At 52.9% G+C, this 19581-nt stretch overlaps 1 protein-coding gene and 1 non-coding gene across 3 annotated transcripts; one reads left to right on the top strand and one right to left on the bottom strand.

Annotated features, from left to right (window-relative positions):
- Positions 1-1915: 1915 nt before the first annotated feature.
- Positions 1916-3858, bottom strand: GSC2 (goosecoid homeobox 2). Of its 2 annotated transcripts, XR_008627075.1 has the most exons (4): positions 3552-3858; positions 3185-3438; positions 2351-2731; positions 2170-2210 (listed from the first exon to the last, which is right to left on the bottom strand). XR_008627075.1 is itself a non-coding variant. In XM_055119576.1 (3 exons), the coding sequence occupies exons 1-3, from the start codon at positions 3805-3807 to the stop codon at positions 2627-2629; spliced, it is 615 nt and encodes a 204-aa protein (XP_054975551.1). In that variant the 5' UTR covers positions 3808-3858; the 3' UTR covers positions 1916-2626. The 2 variants fall into 2 exon arrangements, 1 of the variants encoding a protein (XP_054975551.1); XM_055119576.1 differs by having other exon boundaries at positions 1916-2731.
- Positions 3859-8638: 4780 nt separating this feature from the next.
- On the top strand, positions 8639-8771 carry LOC129399488 (small nucleolar RNA SNORA51). The gene has a single exon (XR_008627124.1). It is a non-coding gene; the product is annotated as a small nucleolar RNA SNORA51 (small nucleolar RNA).
- Positions 8772-19581: the final 10810 nt, after the last annotated feature.

The raw sequence follows: 19581 nt of genomic DNA on the forward strand, positions 1-19581 counted from the left end.
TGTTTGCTGGTTGGGTGGGTGTTTGAATATTATCTGTAATGAACCATTATGAACTACTTTATGAAATTAAAATGTATAAAAATCGCAAAAAATTACTGGGTCCTTGAATGCCAGAATGTGCTTCCCAGAAAGGATTGTCACTGAGGGGATTAATTGCCTAAGCATTTTCTCCTTACAAAGTATCATTTGTTTCCAAATAAAGGCTGTGAATTACATTTAAACAAATATGTTAAACCCCAAAGTCTTTGTATGTGTAGTCTTTCATTACCTGGGGAGTCCCTGGTGGTATCTCCCCTCCTGCTATCAGATGGAGAAGGCTGACCTGGGTCAGATCACCCACAAATAGGCATGCAATTAGAGCAGACAAATGCAAGAAAGAGTTTGTGTATGGGGACTTTAACCCAGGAGGCAGTCCAAGGAGGTTTTCCTGGATCTGAAGTGGTTGCAAATCCACAGATGAACAGGCATAAGTGTAGTGCTGCGGCAGAGCATGAACGAAGGCCCAGAATCAGGATGGACAAGACTACCACGAAGTGTCAGGAGCATGTGTGGAGGTGACCCCAGAAAAGATCATTTGTTTCCAAATAAAGGCTGTGAATTACACTGGAAGGGCAAGACCAGTTTGCGTGCAGGCTGGGGGTCATGATGAGGTAATCTAAGGGCACATAAATAGCTGAAGGGAGAAGCCTGGGATGGGGATGTTAATATAGCAGGGAAGACAGAAATCAGAGCCTAATGGTGGGAGAAACTGGAGATGAGGGAGTGCAGCAGACTCAGCCTTGAAGACGCCTGTGTTCACAACCATCTGTCCCGCTCAGCCTGCCAAGAAGCAGTGGCTAGAGAGAAAGGAGAAAAATAAAGAGGGCAGCAGAGCCACCAGTCCCTCAAAGGTGAGGCTCTGGAAAAAAAAAAGGTGAGGCTTTGATGATGGCTTCCCCGACAATGACAAGAAGCCTCTCAGCAGGGGTGGGCAAGGGCCCCCCAAACCAGGGAGTTTAGGATTTCCTGGCTGTGCAGGACAGCAGCTCTGCAGGCCAACTTTGAAGGCTCCAGGGAGAAGACCAGGACTCAGGGAGCTTGGGGAAGCCAGAAGGGTGCACCTGGGGTCAGGGGAGGTGGAGGGGAGATTCTGCTGTCCCGAAAGCACCAACAGAATTTGGGTATCCCTGGCTGGGAGACTGTGCCTGCTGCATAGATTTTGAGGCCAGCTTTGGGGAGACCCAGAAATGGTAGTCCTGGATTTTACTCCTTTTCTTTGTTAATGGTCACACCTGGTGATGGTCAGGAGTAACTTCTGACTGTGCACTCTGGAATTACTCCTGGTGGTGCTCGAGGGACCATATGGGGATCCTAAGGATCGAACTCAGGTCAGCCATTTGCAAGGCCAGTGCCCTACTTGCTGTATTATCTGTCCAACCCCAATTCTGCACCTCTTATGAATGGGCTGTGCCTCCTTCCAGATGTCCATTCCCTGCAGGACCTCTGAGGAGGCAAACAGCTATGAAGGCAGACCAGCAGGCTATTAGGGACTCTGGACCTTCTATACAGGCAGGCCTATTTGGAGAATCAAAGTCATGTTCTCACACCTTCATTCTGGGGCCTGGAAGACAGCAAAGATAATGACCCTGCAAGGCAGAGCTGTCCCTCCCGAGTGGAAGATCAGCTTGTCCACTAGAGGGCAGAGATGGACTGGTGGGAGGAACACACCATTCCCGAATCCCTCAAGGAAGGAAGCCAAGGCCTTTCCCCATGAAACAGACAGCCAGACTGGTCCAGACCCGAGGATTGAGGCCATACTCCAGAGGGCAGAGTGCTCTGCTCCATTGCTCCGAGGACTTCTTGGGCTGTTCTTTAAGAACAAGTATGTTGGAAAGTATAGGAGAGGCAGGTGGTGGTGACGGTATGGGGGGGGAGCACATTAAGGGTGAGCCAAGGTACTGACAGACCCTGGACTAGCTTCCAATTGCTTTTAGCAGCTCATTTATTTCTTGGCATCTGCACAAGGTTCAGGATGATGGCGCTGGGGCTGAGGGGAGGCTTCGGAGGATGACCTCCTTTAGCATGATTCTGTGGGTCTTGAAGCTGAATGTGGGCTGGCAGAAACGTGGGCAGCAGCAAAAGGATTGTGAACTCCAGCACCATTAAAAAGTTACACAATAGCCAACATCATGGTGTCGAGGTACTTCCGCCATAGCCACCATTCAGCATTCCTGGAGCAAAGGGGACAGCAGGTGGAAAAAGTCTAAGCAGCCCTACTCCAGGTGCAGCACTAGGAAGCGGCTGTACCCCAGAAGCATGGGCAGCACCCATCCTGCTGGGTGTGTGTGTGAGGGTTGCTGTGTGTGCATACCTGGAGAGTAGCTGAGCAGCAACCCCCTTGAGGGAGAGGAATCTCCACCCTGGAAATCGGGATCTCCATGATGAGAAGGCTCCTGTCCTGGGGTGCATTGGCAAGATGAAGAAGCTGACCTGCTCTATGTCCACTAGCCTCCGTCCCTCCAGGGCACCACCCCTCTACCCGGCTGCCATGGGGAAAGGGGGCACACAGGCGCCAGGAGCTGGGAGGGCTGCTGTCTCTTCCTCCACGGTTAGGGGAGGTCGGCCTCCTGTCCTGGGACCAGGACCCTCAGCAGCTCTCCTTGGGGGACTTCTTGGCCCCGTGCAGAAGCCTGGCGGACGCGGACGCGCGCTTCTGATGTCGCCACTTGGCCCGACGGTTCTTGAACCAGACCTGGGGAGAAGCACTGCTCAGGTCCCGCCCCAAGCCCTCCAGAGGCGAAGGACCAGGAGAGCGGGACTCGAACCCTGCGCCCTTCTGTCCCTCCGGCGGCCGCAGAGCGGGGCCCCACTCCGCAGGAGCACCTTCCTACCCAGCCACCCCGCGCTTTACCCTTCCCACCGCCCCCCGTGCCTCATACGCCGCTTCCGTGCCCTCTTGGGTTTCCCGATTCAGCAACGCGGTTGTGCAACTCATTTAGCACAAAGCGGGGTGAGGTGCTTAAAACTAAGGGAACGAAAACTAGCTTTACTCCGTGCACTTTCCTGCACGTGCCACCCCGGCTCGGCCTCGCCCGGGACTGGCCCTGGGCCCCACGGCGACCCAGAGGGCGGCCTTTACACTACAAAGGCGGCAGATGGCCCGCGCGCGCTGTCCTGCTCGCCGGGCAGACCGCAGGGCACCCACCTCCACGCGCTCCTCGCGCAGGCGGATGCGGCCGGCCAGGCGCTCGCGCGTGCCCACGTCGGGGTACTGGTTTTGCAAGAAGAGCGCCTCCAGCGCCTGCAGCTGCTCCTCGCTGAAGATGGTGCGGTGGCGCCGCGTGCGCCGCTGCGGGCCCGGTCCCCCGGCGCTGGGCAGCGCCCCGGAGCCTTCTGGCGGCGGCGCCAAGCGCAAGGGCGCGGCGGGTCCCAACCTCAGCGGCCACGGCAAACGCGAGCCTGCGGTGCGAGGTCGCGGTGAGGTGGGGGCGGCGAGGCGCGGCCGAGGGCAGAGAGAGCTCCGCACCCCTTGCGCCGCACCCCGGAGTCCCCCGCGCCCCGCGCACACTCACCCAGCCCGGCGACCGGCTCCGGGGGCCCGCGGGGCGCGGCGCGGGGGCCGCAGCAGCAGCAGCAGGTGCAGGGCGCGGCCTCTGGCGTCCCAGGCTCTCCGGGCTGCGCGGGGCTCGGGCGACCGGCGGGCTGCGGCGGGCGCGCGGCGCGGGCCGGGGGGCTCTGCTCGGGTCGACTGGAGAGAATGTGCTCGATGGAAAAGGGGCAGGGCCGCCCGGGGCCCCTGCGGCTCGCTGCGCCCCCCGCCGCCGCCATGCCCGGCCTGGCTCCCCGCCGCGGCGGCGGGAATATTATATACGTCGGGGGGCGCGCGCCGTAATCCCCCGGCCGGGCGCCGAGTCCACGCGGGCTAATCCCGCCGTGCCGGCCCGGAGCGCGCTAATCCTCGGCTGCCGCGGCAAATCCGGCTCCGCATCGGCACGCGGGGGCCGGCCGGGCAGCGGGGAGGGGGCGCGCGGGAAGCTCTCTGCCCCGCGCGCATCCTCCCGTCGCAGGAGTCTGCAGAAAGCACTGTCGGGAGACGCCGGGAAGGGACGGAGGGCGCCGCGCACTGCCTGGCTTCTCTGGGACAGCGGCCCGAGGGTGTCGCGACCCCGGAGCTCCCTGGACCAGGTGAAGATGCCGATAGCCTGATCCCGTAACCACAGTGGCCCAGGCTAGCGGTTCAAGCCTCTGCTCCTCTCTCTCTGCAGGTGGGTGGGCAAATCTGGAGAAACCATCCTGGCATCTCCCCGGCTCCAACCAGAGGAGCCTCATCAGCAAACCTGCGATTGCACCGCACCTGGTCCCCCAACGATTTGGTCAGTTTGGAGACCGGTAATCAATCTCCTGGGAGAAATCAGGCTGGAAACTGCCTAATCTCAGTCTGCAACCAGTTGCCCCACGAGGGCTGTTTAGAATCTCTTTGGGCTCCTTTGCTGACTTCACTTTGCCATCCCTTTCTGTTTGTTTTGGTGCCAAACCTGGAGGTGTTCAAGAAGACTGTGTGATTTTGGGTTATCAAACCTGGTCCTCCAGGCCAGAGAGATAGTACAGTGTGTAGGGCACTTTCCTTACATGGGATTGCCCCAGGTCCTATTCCCAATACCCCATATGATCCCAGGAGTCCCACCAGGAGTGATTCCTGAGCACAGAGCTAGGAGTGATCCCTTAACACAGAGCCAGGAGTCAGCCCTGAGCACTGCCAAGTTTCATGACAAATGAAACTAAACAAAAAAAGCCCACAACAAAACTCTGGACTCTCAAACCTCACAGCATGTGCTATCTTGGCACGGCCCACAGAGGACACTTTGAAGTGTGAGACCTTGTTGTTGCCACCCTCCCTGGCATCAGATTTGTCATCTGGAGGCCTGGCTGCAGGCTGGCTGCTCTAGCCCCACACTGTGTGCAGTATTGCTCTCCCAGTATGTATCCTTCACCTAATGGAACTGCATGCTCACAGTGAGAGCAATAAGATATGAAGTTTGGGGTTATGCTTCAAAGGGCTGGAGCATATGCAGAGCACTGGGTTTCAGTCCCAGCATTCCATGGTCCTTCAGCACTGCCATGAGGAGCCTCCACCACCACAGGGTGTGGCCCCAAAAGAGCCCATCCAAACCTTCAGGAGATAACTCAAAGGGCTGGAGCACAGGCTTTGCATGTAGGAGACCTAAGTTTGATCCCTAGAACTCCATGGTCCCTAAGCAGAGTGCTGGAAGTAGCCCCTGAGTATTACTATGTGTGGCCTCCCAAATCAAATCAAATGTTAAATATCTAGGGCTGAAAGATGGTTCATGCATTGCATGTAGGGTTCTATCCTCATCTTTACATTGTTCCCCAGGAATGCTCCATCTAGCACTGCTGGGTGTGGCCCCAAAACAAGAAAACCATGTCAACCCACACTTGCCACACGGGCCAGCAGTTACATCTGCAATCTGCCTCACTTCTGCACGCATAAAGCATCTCTACTCCTCAGCCTTGACATTCGTGCCCATCAGCTGTTTTGTGGCACAGTGACACCACTCAGTGTCCTGGTGGCTCTCAGTGTCCTGCTGCTGAGGAAAAGGGGACAGTCTCCAAAGCCTGCAAGAGGCAATAGTCAGCTAATCTGGCATTTTCAAAGGCAACCGCAGGGTGTTGGGAGTCTGGGGAGTGTGTGAGGTGGGAGACGAGGGAGGTCCTGGGGTGTGGTTCCACTTTGAGTGGGGTCAGGGTACCCAGCCTCTCATGTTAAGGGCAGTCTTTCCAACACTGCCTTATGCAGCCTGCTCGCCTTTCACAGCCCTCAGGCCTCTGACTGGACATTATTTCTGTGCCTGTGGAGATGAGAGAGGAAAGCATGGGGGCTGAGTGTGGCTTCTCTAAGTAGGGCTGTATCTGGGGGCAAAGGTGGCCCAGCCACAGAGCACTGGCCTGGCATGTGTGAGGTCCTTGGTTCAATCCTGGCACCACATGTACACACACAACTCTAACCAGTTATTGTCTATTTCCTCTTCCCCCCACCCTTTCAAGATCCACTTCTCCCAAGAACTGCTTGCACCTCTGAAGGGCTGGTGGGGAAGGTATCAGCCCTACTCCAGCTGAAGTGGTTCTAATGTATGATGAATTTGACAGAGGGATAGAGGGGAACATCAGAATATCCAGTTGCCCCAGCTCCCAGGATCTGAGTCAGGTTATGCCTGCTGGCAGTATGGGGACCCGTTTACTCACTGGCAGGTGATTAGATAGCATTCTAGTTTCTGTTGTGTGTGACTCCTACCATGTCCCTGATGAGGGGCCCCTCTCTGGGAACCAGACCCTAGTCCAGGGTAGGAAGGCAGATTCCCCAGTGCAGTGCAGGGAGTACTGGAGAACAATCCAGACTTGTGTGTTCTACCAACTGGAATTGAATGGTGCACTGTGGCACACTGGCTCTCTACCTTTAACCTGCTTCCTTGTCTACAAACGTCTGTTGTTTGCTTTGTCAGAGTCCCAGAACCAGCCAGCTAGACTATTACCGCAGCCCTGGGGTCCTTGTGCTACAAATGGATCTGAGGAGTTCTAGATTCTTTTTTTTTTAAATTTATTTATTTTTAATTAGTGAATCACCGTGAGGGTACAGTTACAGATTTATACACTTTTGTGCTTATGCTTCCCTCATACAAAGTTCGGGAACCCATCCCTTCACCAGTGCCCATTCTCCACCACCAGTAAACCCAGCATCTCTCCCACCCTCCCCAATCCCATCTTCCCCACCCCACCCTGCCACTGTGGCAGGGCATTCCCTTCTGTTCTCTCTCTCTATTTAGCTGTTGTGGTTTGCAATAAAGGTGTTGAGTGGCCACTGTGCTCAGTCTCTAGCCCTCATTCAGCCCGCAACTCCCTTCCCCCGCATGGCCTTCGACTACAGGAGTTCTGGATTCTTGAGGACAGCAAGTAAGAATATAACATTCACCACCAATTGTCTTCAGTGTTACAGCTCTTTATGTGGGCATAGGTACACCTCTTCAGGCTGGCTCTAGGAACCGGTAGCAGTTATAATAGTATTTTCTTCCAAGTACCCAATATAACCACAACATCCCCCACAAAGAGACCTGAGCCTATAGGTTTCACTGTATCTCTTAGCCATTTATGTCATCTGATTGGCTACACCCTGTGTAAGTGATGGTTTGTGGAACTGACCAAGCAGGTTATGTATATAAATGAGGGACCAACTGGAGATCTTGACTCTCTGGTGCTTCCCTCCCTCCCTTCCTAGCACTTGGCCCCTTTTCCTACCCTTCTCTCCCTACACAGCAAAGTGCCCCTAGAAGTCTTCTTTCAGGGGCAGTTCCCAGTGAGCCACCTGAGATATCATAGGTCAAGGTCATGTGGAGTGGCCACTACTCCTATTATTTAATTGTACCCTCTGGATTTGACAAGACCACTTCCATTCTGTGATAGCATCTTTCAACTTGGTGACAGTTAGCTTAAGGTGAGAGCCCAGTTCCTGCCAGAGCTTGGGCACATGCCAGGAACCGTTTTTTAATTCCAGAATCCCTGACGTTTGCCCTGCAACAATACAACTGTATTTTACCTTAGGCAACAATACAACTGTATTTTACCTTACCAGGACTGAGAAATCTTTCTTGCCTTAAGATTTGCCACAAGTTCTGCCAAGCCTTTGGTCCACATGCAGGACTGCTTATGGCAGTGCCTGGACCTGCCACAAATGCCTTTTATGTTCTGGCATGTTGGAGTGCATCCACCAGAGGCTCAAGGCACTCTTTCCAAGGGCAGAGCCCTCAGCCTCCCAAATTCTTGAAACCTTCCTACAGTGTTTTTTGTTTGTTTGTCTGTTTGAATAGGGACCCAAGAGTGACCTTGTGGTGCTTAGGGGCCACCAGCTCTACACCCGATGATGCTGGGGCCAGCAGTGGCGAATCGGGGCACTATGAATGCTTATACCCGTGCTGCCTCATGCAGGCGAGGCAGGCATTCTATCACTGAGCCACATTCCCAGGCCTACCTCTTCTTTTTAATTTTTGTGGAGGCCACACCTGGTACTGCTGGGGATCAGGGCAGTTGGGGGAAGTGATCCTGGTGATGCTCAGGGTATCATGCCTGGCCAGGACTGAACCTGAGTCTCCTGCTCACAATGCATGAGCTCCATGCATTGTGCAAGCTCTCTGCCATTACTTGTCTTTTTATTATTAGGTGGTATCACTGTATCACTATTATCCCGTTGTTCGTCGATTTACTTGAGCGGGTACCAGTAACATCTCTATTACACTCAGCCCTGAGATTTTAGCAGCCTCTCCTTACTTGTCTTTCCCAACGATTGGAGGCTCTTCAAGGTCAGGGGAATGAAACCAATTGTTACTGTATTTGGGAAATGAATATGCCACGGGGAGCTTGCCAGGCTCTCCCAGAGCAGGCAATAGATTCTTGGTAGCTTGTCAGGTTCTCCAACGTGGTAAGAAATATTTATTTAAGATAAAAGTTCTTATGTATAATTTGCAAGTATTTTCTTCTATTTAATAGCTTTCTTTTTCTTTTATTCTTTTTTTCATTTTTTTTGCAGGTGGTGGTGGGTGTTTAGGGCAAGCTGTGGGTGCTCAGGGGCTCTTCTTGGCTCTGTGCCCAACAGGGACCCCTGGTGGTGCTCACAGGCTGTGTTCCTTTCACAGACGACAGGAAGAGGAGGCACACAGTAAAGCCACCCTTTAGACACCTCAGCTCAGGCCCTTTGCCTGGTCTGTAGTGTGAATGGGCAGATGTGGAAAAAAAGAAATTATTACAAAATCCAAGGTTAGGGATATAGCGATAGTACAGCGGGTAGGGCACCTGCCTTGCATGTGGTCAAACCAGGTTCAATCCCCAGCACTACATTATAGTTCCCCAAGCACTGCCAGGAGAATCCCTGAGTGCAGAGCCAGGAGTAAGCCCTGAGAATTGTTAGGTGTGGCCCCAAAGCTTAAAAAACTTAAACACTAAGGTCATTAAGATTTACCCTTATCTTTTACAGTTTTATTAACTGTAGATTTTATAGCTTCAGTTCTTACATGGGTCCATCTGGGTTCCTGGGCTCAGTGGGCAGAGTATGTGCCCGCCTGTGGAAGGCCCAAGTTCGATCCCAGCACCATATGGTGCCCTGAGCACCCTGGGATCACTCCTGAGCAGTGTCGGGTGCAGCCTAGGAACAGCACCTGACCACTACAGAGTGTGGCCCAACACTGCCTAAAAAACTCCAAAATACTGAGTTCTATCCCTTTTTGTCGGTTCATTAAGATTTTTATTTACACAATCATGTTATTTGTGAATGGAAAATTTTACTTCTTCCTTTATAATACTGATGCCTTCTACTTTTTTTTGGACTAATTGACTTGTTAGAACCTTCAATAAATAAAATGCTAAACCAAAATATAGAGTGACATTTTCCTAATATTTCTCATCTTAGAGGGAAATAAAAGATTCTGTGTTAATCACTAAGTATGACAGTAAACATGGGTTTTGTTTGTTCAAGGGGCCACAACCAGCAGTGCTCAGGGCTTACTCCTGGTTCTGTGCCCAGGAATCACTCCTAGAGGGCTTGTGGGACCATATGGGGTGCCAGGAATTGAACCCAGGTTGGCCGCATGCAAGGCAAATGCCCTACCCATTGTACTATCTCTCTGGCTCCATTACCTTAAATTTCACTACACTCCGGAGCCAGTAGATGGCTCAGAGAGCTGGTGCAACAGACTTCCCAGCACCACAGAGGAATGACCCCTGAGCACAGAGCTGCAAGCATCTCTTGTGCACATTTGGACATTTGGGGGTCAGTGAAAGATGGACTCCAAGTGCATGGCCCTGTTTCTGAGAAGCACAGTTTACTCAAGCCTATTCCACATGCTAAGAGCAGGAATCGGCATACTCCAGAGAGCAGCGATGCTACTACCCAGACTTCTAGCTGATATCAGTACAGAAATGGGCAAGCTGGTTAGGGTGGAGGACTGTAGGGTGGAGATTTCCTAGAGTTAAGGAGTAATGCAGATTCATGATAACCTTTCGATAACGGTATTGAAAACTGTGGGGGGGGGGAGAGAGAGAGAGAGAGAGAGAGAGAGAGAGAGAGACAGAGACAGAGACAGAGACACAGAGACAGAAACAGAGACACAGAGACAGAGAAAGAGAGAGAGAGAGAGTTGAGGGAGAGAAACTGGGGACACTGTTGGTGAGAAACACACTGATGAAAGGGACAGGTGTTGGAGCATTGTATAACTGAAACCCTATCATGAAAAACTTTGGAACTGTGTATCTTGTGGTGATTCAATTTTTCAAAAAATGGAAAAAATTAGAATAAAAATACTACTAATAAAACTAATGGATGTACTTATTAGAAAGAAAAAATAAAAGAGTAATTAGATTCTGACCAGACTTGGGTGCTCCTAGGGGTTGTCACAGCAACTGAAACCAGCTCAAAGAAATCAGGACTGTAGACAAAGACACTTGTCCTTGTTTTACTCTCTGCTCTGCCCCATACCTAAAGATAAGGAAAGTTCCTCCTCTTAGATAAGATGAGGTGTGCCTTCAAGACCAGCCCACAAAGGAATTCACTGAGCTGCAGCCCACCACCCTTCCTCCCCCTCCTTCCCTATACATAATCCTTCTTGTGACTGTGGCTTTAAGGACCTGAGTTCTGTCTTCCATGCTGCTGCTGTGATGCTGAGGAAGCACTTTCTGGACTCATTAACTTATCTCAAAATTGATTGGCCCTCCAGTAGCAGCAGAACTTCACCCTTACAATGGGTGTGATTTTATTATGCAAACATATATATATATATATATATATATATATATATATATTGCTTTTTGTGTCACGCCCGGCAACGCACAGGGGTTATTCCTGGCTCTGCACTCAAGAATTACCCCTGGCGGTGCTCAGGGGACCATTATGGGATGCTGGGAATCGAACCCGGGTTGGCCGCATGCAAGGCAAACGCCCTACCCGCTGTGCTATTGCTCCAGCCCCACAAACATTTTTTTTCTTTTTTGGTCCACACCCAGCAGCGATGCTCAGGGATTAATCTTGGCTCTGTACTCAGGAATTGCTCCTGGGGTTCCTTGGGAGACCATATAAAATGCTGGGGATTGAACTAGGTTGGCCATGGGCAAGGCAAATGCTCTACCCACTGTACTGTCACTCTGGTCCTTGCAAATGTAGTTTAAAAAGCGTGTATGGAAACTGTAAGCTTACCGGTCACCTTGTCCTTCATCCTAAATTCCCATGGCTCCATCTGGTCCCAGATACCTTGTTTTGGTCATTGTTCTCAGCTCTCAGGAAGTTAACATACAAAAATATCATGTGGTTTGTATACTGAATACGTGAAAATTCAAAGGAGAGGCAAACCCTGCTTAAGGAAATATTCTTTTTAGGTTTTGGGTCATACCAGGTGGTGCTCAGAACTTACACATGGCTCTGCATTCAGTGATTACTGCTGGTGGGGCTTGGGAGACCACATAGGATGTTGGGGATCAAACACCGGTTGACCACAAGCAAGGCAAGCACCTTATCTGCTATACTATTGCTCTGGCCTAAGAGAATATTCTTACCAAGAAAGTGACTTTTTGTATGTTTAGGGACCACAGCTGGCATTGCTCCTGACTCTGTACTCAGGGATCACTCTTGGCAGTGTTCAAGGGACCTTATAATGTGCTGGGATTGAATCCAGATAGGCCATGTGCAATGCAAATGCCTTAACCTCTGTACTCTCCAGTCCTGAAGGAGACTAACTCTTGATATAACTTATAACTCAGGTCGTTGGTAAATCACACTTACTTTGGCCATTTCCCTAGCTCAGCAGATTGACTTGTTTTCTGTCAGAGCCTTGTCACTGGCTGGTGTAGACATCTGGTTTTATCCTGAGCAGCACACTGCCATGGAGTTACATCTCTCTTGGAAGAAAAAAGCACTTTCTCACTTTTCTCCTTGCCCAGATGTTGTTGGCAGGGTATAATGTGTGTGCTTGGGAGATCAGTACAGCAAAAAGCAGTCAGTTCTGGGGCTTGAGAGGTAGGTAAGGTGCTTGTCTTAAATATGTCCAACCTGGGTTTGATCCCCAGCATCCCATATAAATCCACTGAGCAATGCCTGAATGCAGTCAGGAGTAACCCCTGAGCAGTGCCAGTTGTGACCCCAAAACTAAAACTAAATAAACAAAATAATCAGTCAATCTTCATCTGGTTCATGCTAGTGCCCACACATTAGAGAAAAATAATTTCTGGGGATAACAGATGATAAGTAAAGAAATGAATTTGGGGGCAGGAGCAATAGTATCATGGGTAGGGTACTTGCCTTGCATGTGTCTCACTCATATTTGATCCCTGGCACTACAAATGAACCCCAAACCCCTGTCAGGAGTGATCCCCTGAGCACAGAGCCAGTAGTAAGCCCAGAGCACCGATGGGTGACCTGCCCCTGCCCAAAGGATCTTTCCCTTTTGTTTGGGCTCACACCCAGCTGTTCTTGGAGGCAAATCCCACCTCTGTCCCTGTCCTTGGAGGTCACTCTGTCAGTGTTTAAGAGACCCAGCCTACTTAGGGTGCCTTTGCATCTTGCACCAGGCTGCTGCACTGCTACACCCCTTCATCTGTGCACCTCCCACCTTGATGGCCAAGCATGGGGCTAGAAGGCCTCCCTGTTGACCTCACCTGCCCATCCCTGCCTTATAAGATCTGAGTTCTTGTCCCTTCCTGCTGCCCCCACACTCGGTCTTCAGTGCTCCTGGCAACCACCATTTCTGACCCCCTGACTGAGGGGCACAGCTGATGGCTGCTTCTTCCCAAAAGCTGCTCAGCATCAAAGGAGAGAAACAGCTGGGGTTGGGCGAATCTGGGGGAGCACAGGGGCCCCTGGATTCGTTGGATGTGAGAGTTGGAAGAGACCCCTGACTTTACCCTGGACATGGGTTGTCTGATTGGGCGCTGGCAAGCACAGGGACAGGCTGGGTGTGGGGAACAGAGGGTGCTCAGGCATCTAGCTGAGCCGGCAAGCAGGCTGGAGCGGGGAGGGAACCTGGCCCTGCTCAGGGCTGGGAAAGAGAGCCTGGGTGGAGGTGGGGGAGCACTCGGAAAGCCCTCCCCTCCGGAGCCCAGAGCCGACCCCCCACCTCCCGCCTGCCTCCCTGGCGGGCCTGCGAGGCCATCAGGATTCCCCTGATTGCTTTCTTTCATCCTGGTGCCTTTCTCGGCGGCAAACGCCCGTTAATGCCTTCTTTATCACGGAATTAGGGGATTTAGGGCCGATCACACAAAGAGGCCCTCGATAGCCGCCGTAATCAAACGCCAATCGGCCCGATCTCGAGCGGGCCGGCGAAGAAAGCGAGCGCGGGGATTAGCGCGGGCCGGCGGCCCGGCCGGGCCCAGATAGCATCGGCGCGGCCGCGGGGCTGAAGCCGCGGGGGAGGGCCCGGCCGCCGGCGCGGAGAAAGGCCGGCTTAGCGGCTCCGCGCCGCACCAGGGATTCTGAAGCCATTAGGGGGGATTAGCACCCGGGTTAATCTGCTTTGGCCGCTCAATTGTCAGGCTGGAACGCGTTCGGCACCGGCTTCCCGAGGGTCGAGCTCAGGACTGGGCTGGGTTGGGGTTGGGGTTCGCTCTCATCTGACCCAGCCTTGTCCCTTCTGAGGACCAGAGGGAGGAATGTTCACCTGTCTGGCAGACCACGGGCGCTTTCATAGACATCAGGTACGAGCAGAGCCTGGCTCTTGGGCCCTTCCTCTCCCATGCTTGTTTTGTTGGGGATTAGGAAGATGGTCTTTGTTGATCTTTGGGGACACCCTTCCCTCTCCTGGCGGCTCCTTCCCACCCCATCCCAGGTAGAAGAAAGGAAGAAAGGATGCTTCCTGCTTGGCACTCACCTGGATGGTCCTGGATGTCAGCCTCCCTTCTGAGCGTGGTGATCCAACCCCCACACCTCACCCCATTCCTCAAGCCAGAAAGCAGGAGGCTGACCATCAGGGAGCTGCTGCTTGCCCACCCTCACGGATTCTCACAGACCCCTAAGGAGTATGTCTGTTGGTGGGCTCACCAATCAGGCTGACGCGAGACTGCTTGCCCCTGCTCCTGCCCCACTGTTTATCTCCAGGCTGTCTACTGGGTGAGTGGGACAGGATGGGGCTGGATACCTTCATAGGTAGGTCTGTGTCTCTGCCTGAAACAGGTCTGACCTAGAGGAAGAAAGTTCCTGCCAGGAGGTCCCTTCCCGTGTCCAGAGGTCTGGCCCGAGCTCACTGCTGCTCTCTGTGGGGATATGCCTCAGCACCCCCAACCCGGAATGGTTAATGACAGCTTCTAGAGAGGGCCTCCCAGAGATGGCCCTGCACTGTAAGTTCTCCCCAGCACCTCCTCCTTGTGAGTGTGGCAAGGCCATGATTACCCAAATCCTTACCCAGCTCATGTGCTTCTATGCTCGCAGGCAGCTGCACTAAAGCTGGTCAGGCAGACAGGGCAGGAGGAGGAATTAGGGAAAGACTGGCAGGTGACTTTTTGGGTTTGTTTTTGTTTTGGGTCACATCTTGCAATGCTCAGGGGTTACTACTGGCTCTGTGTTCAGGAATTACTCTTGGCAGTGCTTGGGGGATGATATGGGATGCCGGAGTAAGTGCAAGACAAGCACCGAACCTGGCCAGTGCCTTTGGTTCTGCACCCTGACTCCATTCCTCTCCCCATGACTGAGACTGAAACTTTGGAGAGAAAAGATGAAGAGGGAGGAAAAGACAATATATTTTTTTTGTTTGTTTTGGTCACACCGAACGATGCTCACTCTGGCTCTGGGCTCAGGAATTACTCCTGGCAGTGCTTGGGGGACCATATGGAATGCCCAGGATCAAACCTGGGTCGGCCGCGTGCAAGGCAAATGCCTTCCCCGCTGTACTATCGCCCCGGCCTGAAAAGACAATTTTTGTTGTTGTTGGTTTTATTTAGGCCCACACCTGCTATATATCTTTCCAGTTCAAGAAACCAATTAAATTTCATACGTATGGAATCCACATGGACATGAGGAGTTCATTTACATTAAGAAAGTAAAATGAGGGGCTGGAGCAATAGCACAGCGGGTAGGGCATTTGCCTTGCACGCGGCCGACCCGGGTTCGATTTCCAGCATCCCATATGGTCCCCTGAGCACCGCCAGGAGTAATTCCTGAGTGCATGAGCCAGTAGTAACCCCTGTGCATCGCCGGGTGTGACCCAAAAAGCAAAAAAAAAAAAAAAGAAAGAAAGAAAGAAAGTAAAATGAGGTACGGCTGGAGATAATTCAATGCTGGAGCTTATGCTGTGCATTAGGAGGCCCTGCATTTGATGCCCGACACAACATGATCCTCTGAGCGCTGCCGGGGGTGACCACACTGAGTGTGGCTCCCAAAACACGCAAATATGTAAAGTGAGGTAGAATCACTTATAAATTAATTCACCGCTAGTCGACTGAAAGAATTAAAAGGCAGCAGCCGTCCGCTTCCACAGGAGCGCAGGCCTGAGCAACCGCAGCATCTCCGTTTGGGGGAGGCTGAGGTGCTCTTAGGATGAGCATTCGGAGGGGACCCAGAGAACCGTCCAGCGCGGGGTAGTCGGTGACTGGGTAGACGTGCAGGGGGAGGAGCCATCAGTGATGGGGCGGGAGGAAGAACTGGACAAATGTAGAGCGACCGCGATGTGGCGGTGTCTTCCGAGGGCACAGGGGCGTAAGAAGTGATCACGAGGTGCATTCCACACAGCAACTCCACCGCGCGCGGGCCGAGCGGCCACGGGTGCAGCGGTGCCGCAGGTTCTCCAGGCCGGGCGCGCGCCGTGACGCCATCAGCGTGCGCCGCCCCCACTTCCGGACTTGAACTCGCCGCCCCCGGCCGCGGCTCCTCCCAGAGCTCCGCGCGTCTGGCGGCCGCGTTTCTTTCCCGCAGGTCTTGGCCAAGGCCAAGGCCTGGAAAATCCGGTTTCTCCTAGAGAAGCGGGCCCAGGAAACCTGGTGGTGCCATGCTCCTCCAAGGCTGAGAGAAGCCCTGATGGTTTGCGACACAGCAACTGCCCGGGCCACTGACGAGTGACCGAGAGGGATGACCCTTCGCTTGACCCTGGCAAACTTTCACCTGTGACCTGGCTCCACCCGCCAGATGAGTCCCCTGCTCAGGATCGTGAGCGAATAGTTTATTTACCTACCCCCCCCCCCCCGTGACAGCAGTTGGGGAGTCTCCAGCTGGGGGGCTTCACCAGGTCCAGGTCCTGGGGTGGGGGAAGGGGACGCGGGGGAGGAGACTCAGGGTGCTGTTAGTTTTGTGGGGTCGCCGGGGGCGGGTGGGGACAACAGAAAAGATGAGGCCATCCAAGCCCCTCTAAATTTACCAGGCAGCTTTTTATGTCTATAGGCTACACCTGGTGGTGCTCAGGGACTACTTCTGGGTGGCTTTGGGGACTGGCGTTGGGGATTGGGTGCCAGGGATCACGTGCAAGGCAAGTTCTTTAACTATGTTCTGCCGCCAGGGCCCGAGAGAACGATTTTCAACTAGGTTTGGGGGCCAGGGCATTTGAGCAGAGAAGTGGACTTCTTTGAGTTCACTCAGGAGGTGTCACCTTTGGCCTAGTGGACCCTCCACAGGTTAGGCACAGCTAGTAGGGGATTAAGTGCGAGGTAGGTGGGCCAGCCAGGCAGAGACAGCGGTCAGGGGTCAGTCAGGGTCAGGCCCAAACTTGAGCAACCTGAAGGTTGCTTTCAGGGGTTTTTGCTTGGTGGATGTGGGAAGAGGGGAGCAAGCTACAGGGCCACATCAGGGACCACCATATTTCCTATGTGTCAGTTAGTCACTCACCACATTTACCCAAATCCTGAGAAGTTTCTGTGGTCTTTCTGTTGTCCTTTGTGGTCAGTTCTCCCCTGTCTTTGTCTCCATTCTTTCTTCAGGGAGAGGTTGGTACTCTGAGCATACTCCTGGCTCTTTACTCTCCATCTCCTCATCTGCATTCTTATACCTGGGGTGCTTAATCCCAGTTCAAAGGTTGTAGTGAGATAACAGTTATTCAGATCCCCTGATTCTGTATGTTTGTTTTTTTCTTTTTTGGGTTTTGGGGCCACACCCAGTGACACTCAGGGGTCCATTATGGGATACAGGGAATCGAACCCAGGTCAGATGTGTGTAAGACAAGTGCCCTACCCACTGTACTATCTCTCCAGCCCCTGATTCTGTTTGGTTTTTGGACAGCTGTGCTCAGGATCACTCTTGGTGGTGATCAGGGGACCGTGTATTGTGCTAGGGAACCAAATGGGGTTGGCTGCTTGTGTGCAAGGCAGGCAGTTTAACCTCTGTACTATATCTGTGTTCCCAGATTCCCTGATTAAATAAAAGTCAGTGAGGGAAATACTCTGGCATCCTTACCTGAGATCGTATTTGCTGTGAAGGCTAAAGGCACAACCAGAAAAAGAAACCTCTTTGTTGGCTAAAAGGAGACAGACCTGTTTATACTATTCTGAAACAACTGTGACTGCTTTGTTTTTGCTCTGATTGCCACTCCCCACCCACACAAGGAAAGGGAGAAACACTGTATTGTGGTGGGGAGGGGTCTGGAGGGACAGAACACTCAGTTCCAGCCTCACAGTGGGGTGGATAGGGCCAAAGATTAGCCAGCTTCTGCCCCAGGCTGCCCACCACCTCACTTTGTTGCCTTGTGCTGTCCCAGAGGCCACTGTACCTCTCAGGCAGGTTCCTGATGACCCCAGGCTCTAGTGCTGGATGGTTAGACTGCCTGAGCCCGAGTAGAGGGTGCTCAGCTTCCAGCTCTGCAGCATCTCTGGCTATGGGCAGGACTTGGCGATCAGGGTCCTTATATTCTTTAGCTCACACCTGCTCTTGGATACTGCCTGTGTGGCTGGTTAGTAGGGAATAAGGGTCAGACTGGATGTAAAGTCTGTATTGCCTGTTAGCTGGAAGATGTGTTCTCACTTTCAGCAAGGGCAGGCAGTGCACCCTCAGAGGCCTTTGTCTGCACTGTTTCCCTCCAGTGTCCTGTCTTCAGGCTTTGAGGTCTTGGTTAAGTGCAGCCAGATTCCCTCCAGGCCCCTGCCTGCTCACTTCCCTCCAGCCTTTTTGGTATCCCTCAACCCAGACAGGGGCAAGCTCTTTCCTGCATGCAGGACACCCGTCCCACTCTACTTCCCTCAGGTTTCAGCACCAAGAACTGAGGTGCCTCATGACGTATGATTGGAGGGGTTCCCGCCTCCACCTCCACTCTCTGCCCCAGGGAATTCAGACACAGACCAGTCTGCCTGCTTCTGGCAGGACAACTCTGCCCTTTGGCTGAGAAAAGAGGATCCTGGAGCAGGATCCTACAGCAGGATTCCCACCCTTCCTGGGAAGAGGGTGAGGGGAGCTAGATTGCTACTGGGCATGGGTCCCCAAGCCCTCTGGGCCCAGTGGAGTCTCCATCCTTCCTCTAAAGGGTGCAAGGCCAGGACCTGGACTGGTGTGCAGTGAGTGGTGGCCATTTATGGAGGTCTATATTCTGGGGTCAGCTGCCTACCCAGGAATTAGTTGGAACCCTTGAAGACTGCAACTTCTTGCAACCCCCACAAAGGAAAACTTCTTTATATGTGTGTTCTTAGCCCCTTCCTGTGATTCTCTGATTTTATCCCCATAATCCACAGCTGTAGGTTTGTTTTAATCAAGGTCACTTGAGTGCATGAGGGTGCTGGTGTTCAGTCCACTGCTGTAGCCTGGGTGGAGGCCCTCAGGGGAGCTATTGCACCTCTCCAGCTCAGGAGCCAATGATGCCCATAAGTGCTTTCATTCCCTCACTAAACTGCTAAGGACCTCACAAAGAGCCAGTGATTTGCATACGTGGGCGGGGGGGGGGGTAGGTGGGGAGTGTATGCACTTGCCCAGCCACTGTCCCCTGAGGATAGGCAGGATTTGCTCTCAGGGCCCCAGTTTGTCTAAGGGGTCAGTTAAACTCAGAGCCAAGCCCAGGGGCTCTCCCTGGAGAACTTTAAACCCACGTTCACCTCACACCCCCAAATCTGAGAGATATGATTGCAGTGTGAGGTCAAAGGGTGGGACACTCTCCCCTAAAGTGGCTGCAGGGACAGACCTGCTTATGGTAGGCTTCTGCTGGCAAGTTATCACCGGTCTGAGCCAAATCCTGACATGACTTGTACCCACAGAGTCACTTGGACAGGAAGGTGGCATCTGCTCCCACATAGCCTGGGGCACAGGCTGATCCTCCACTTGGCCCAGAAGTTATAGCTTTCGGCCCCTGAGCTGGATGGGAGCGGAGGGTGAGGAAGGATCTTGAAGCCACAGGACCTTCTGGTTCAGGGCTGTGGCATCCTAGCCCAGCTGGCTCCCATGCCTGGGACCCCTGAAATTCCAGCCAGACTGACATTTTACTTGAGCTGCAAGGGCTGTAGCATTAGATACCCCCACATTCCCTAGATCCTGGTCAGGTAACACTGGGTGAAGGAGTAATGAAAGCTCCTCTGCCAGTTTCCGAGGACCAGAACTAGAAAACCCAGTTTAGAGCCCCAAACACTTTCCCCAATGCATAGAGGTACAGTAAAGACATCAGAGGG

This window comes from Sorex araneus, chromosome 11 (assembly GCF_027595985.1).
Source record: "Sorex araneus isolate mSorAra2 chromosome 11, mSorAra2.pri, whole genome shotgun sequence".
NCBI lineage: Eukaryota > Metazoa > Chordata > Mammalia > Eulipotyphla > Soricidae > Sorex > Sorex araneus.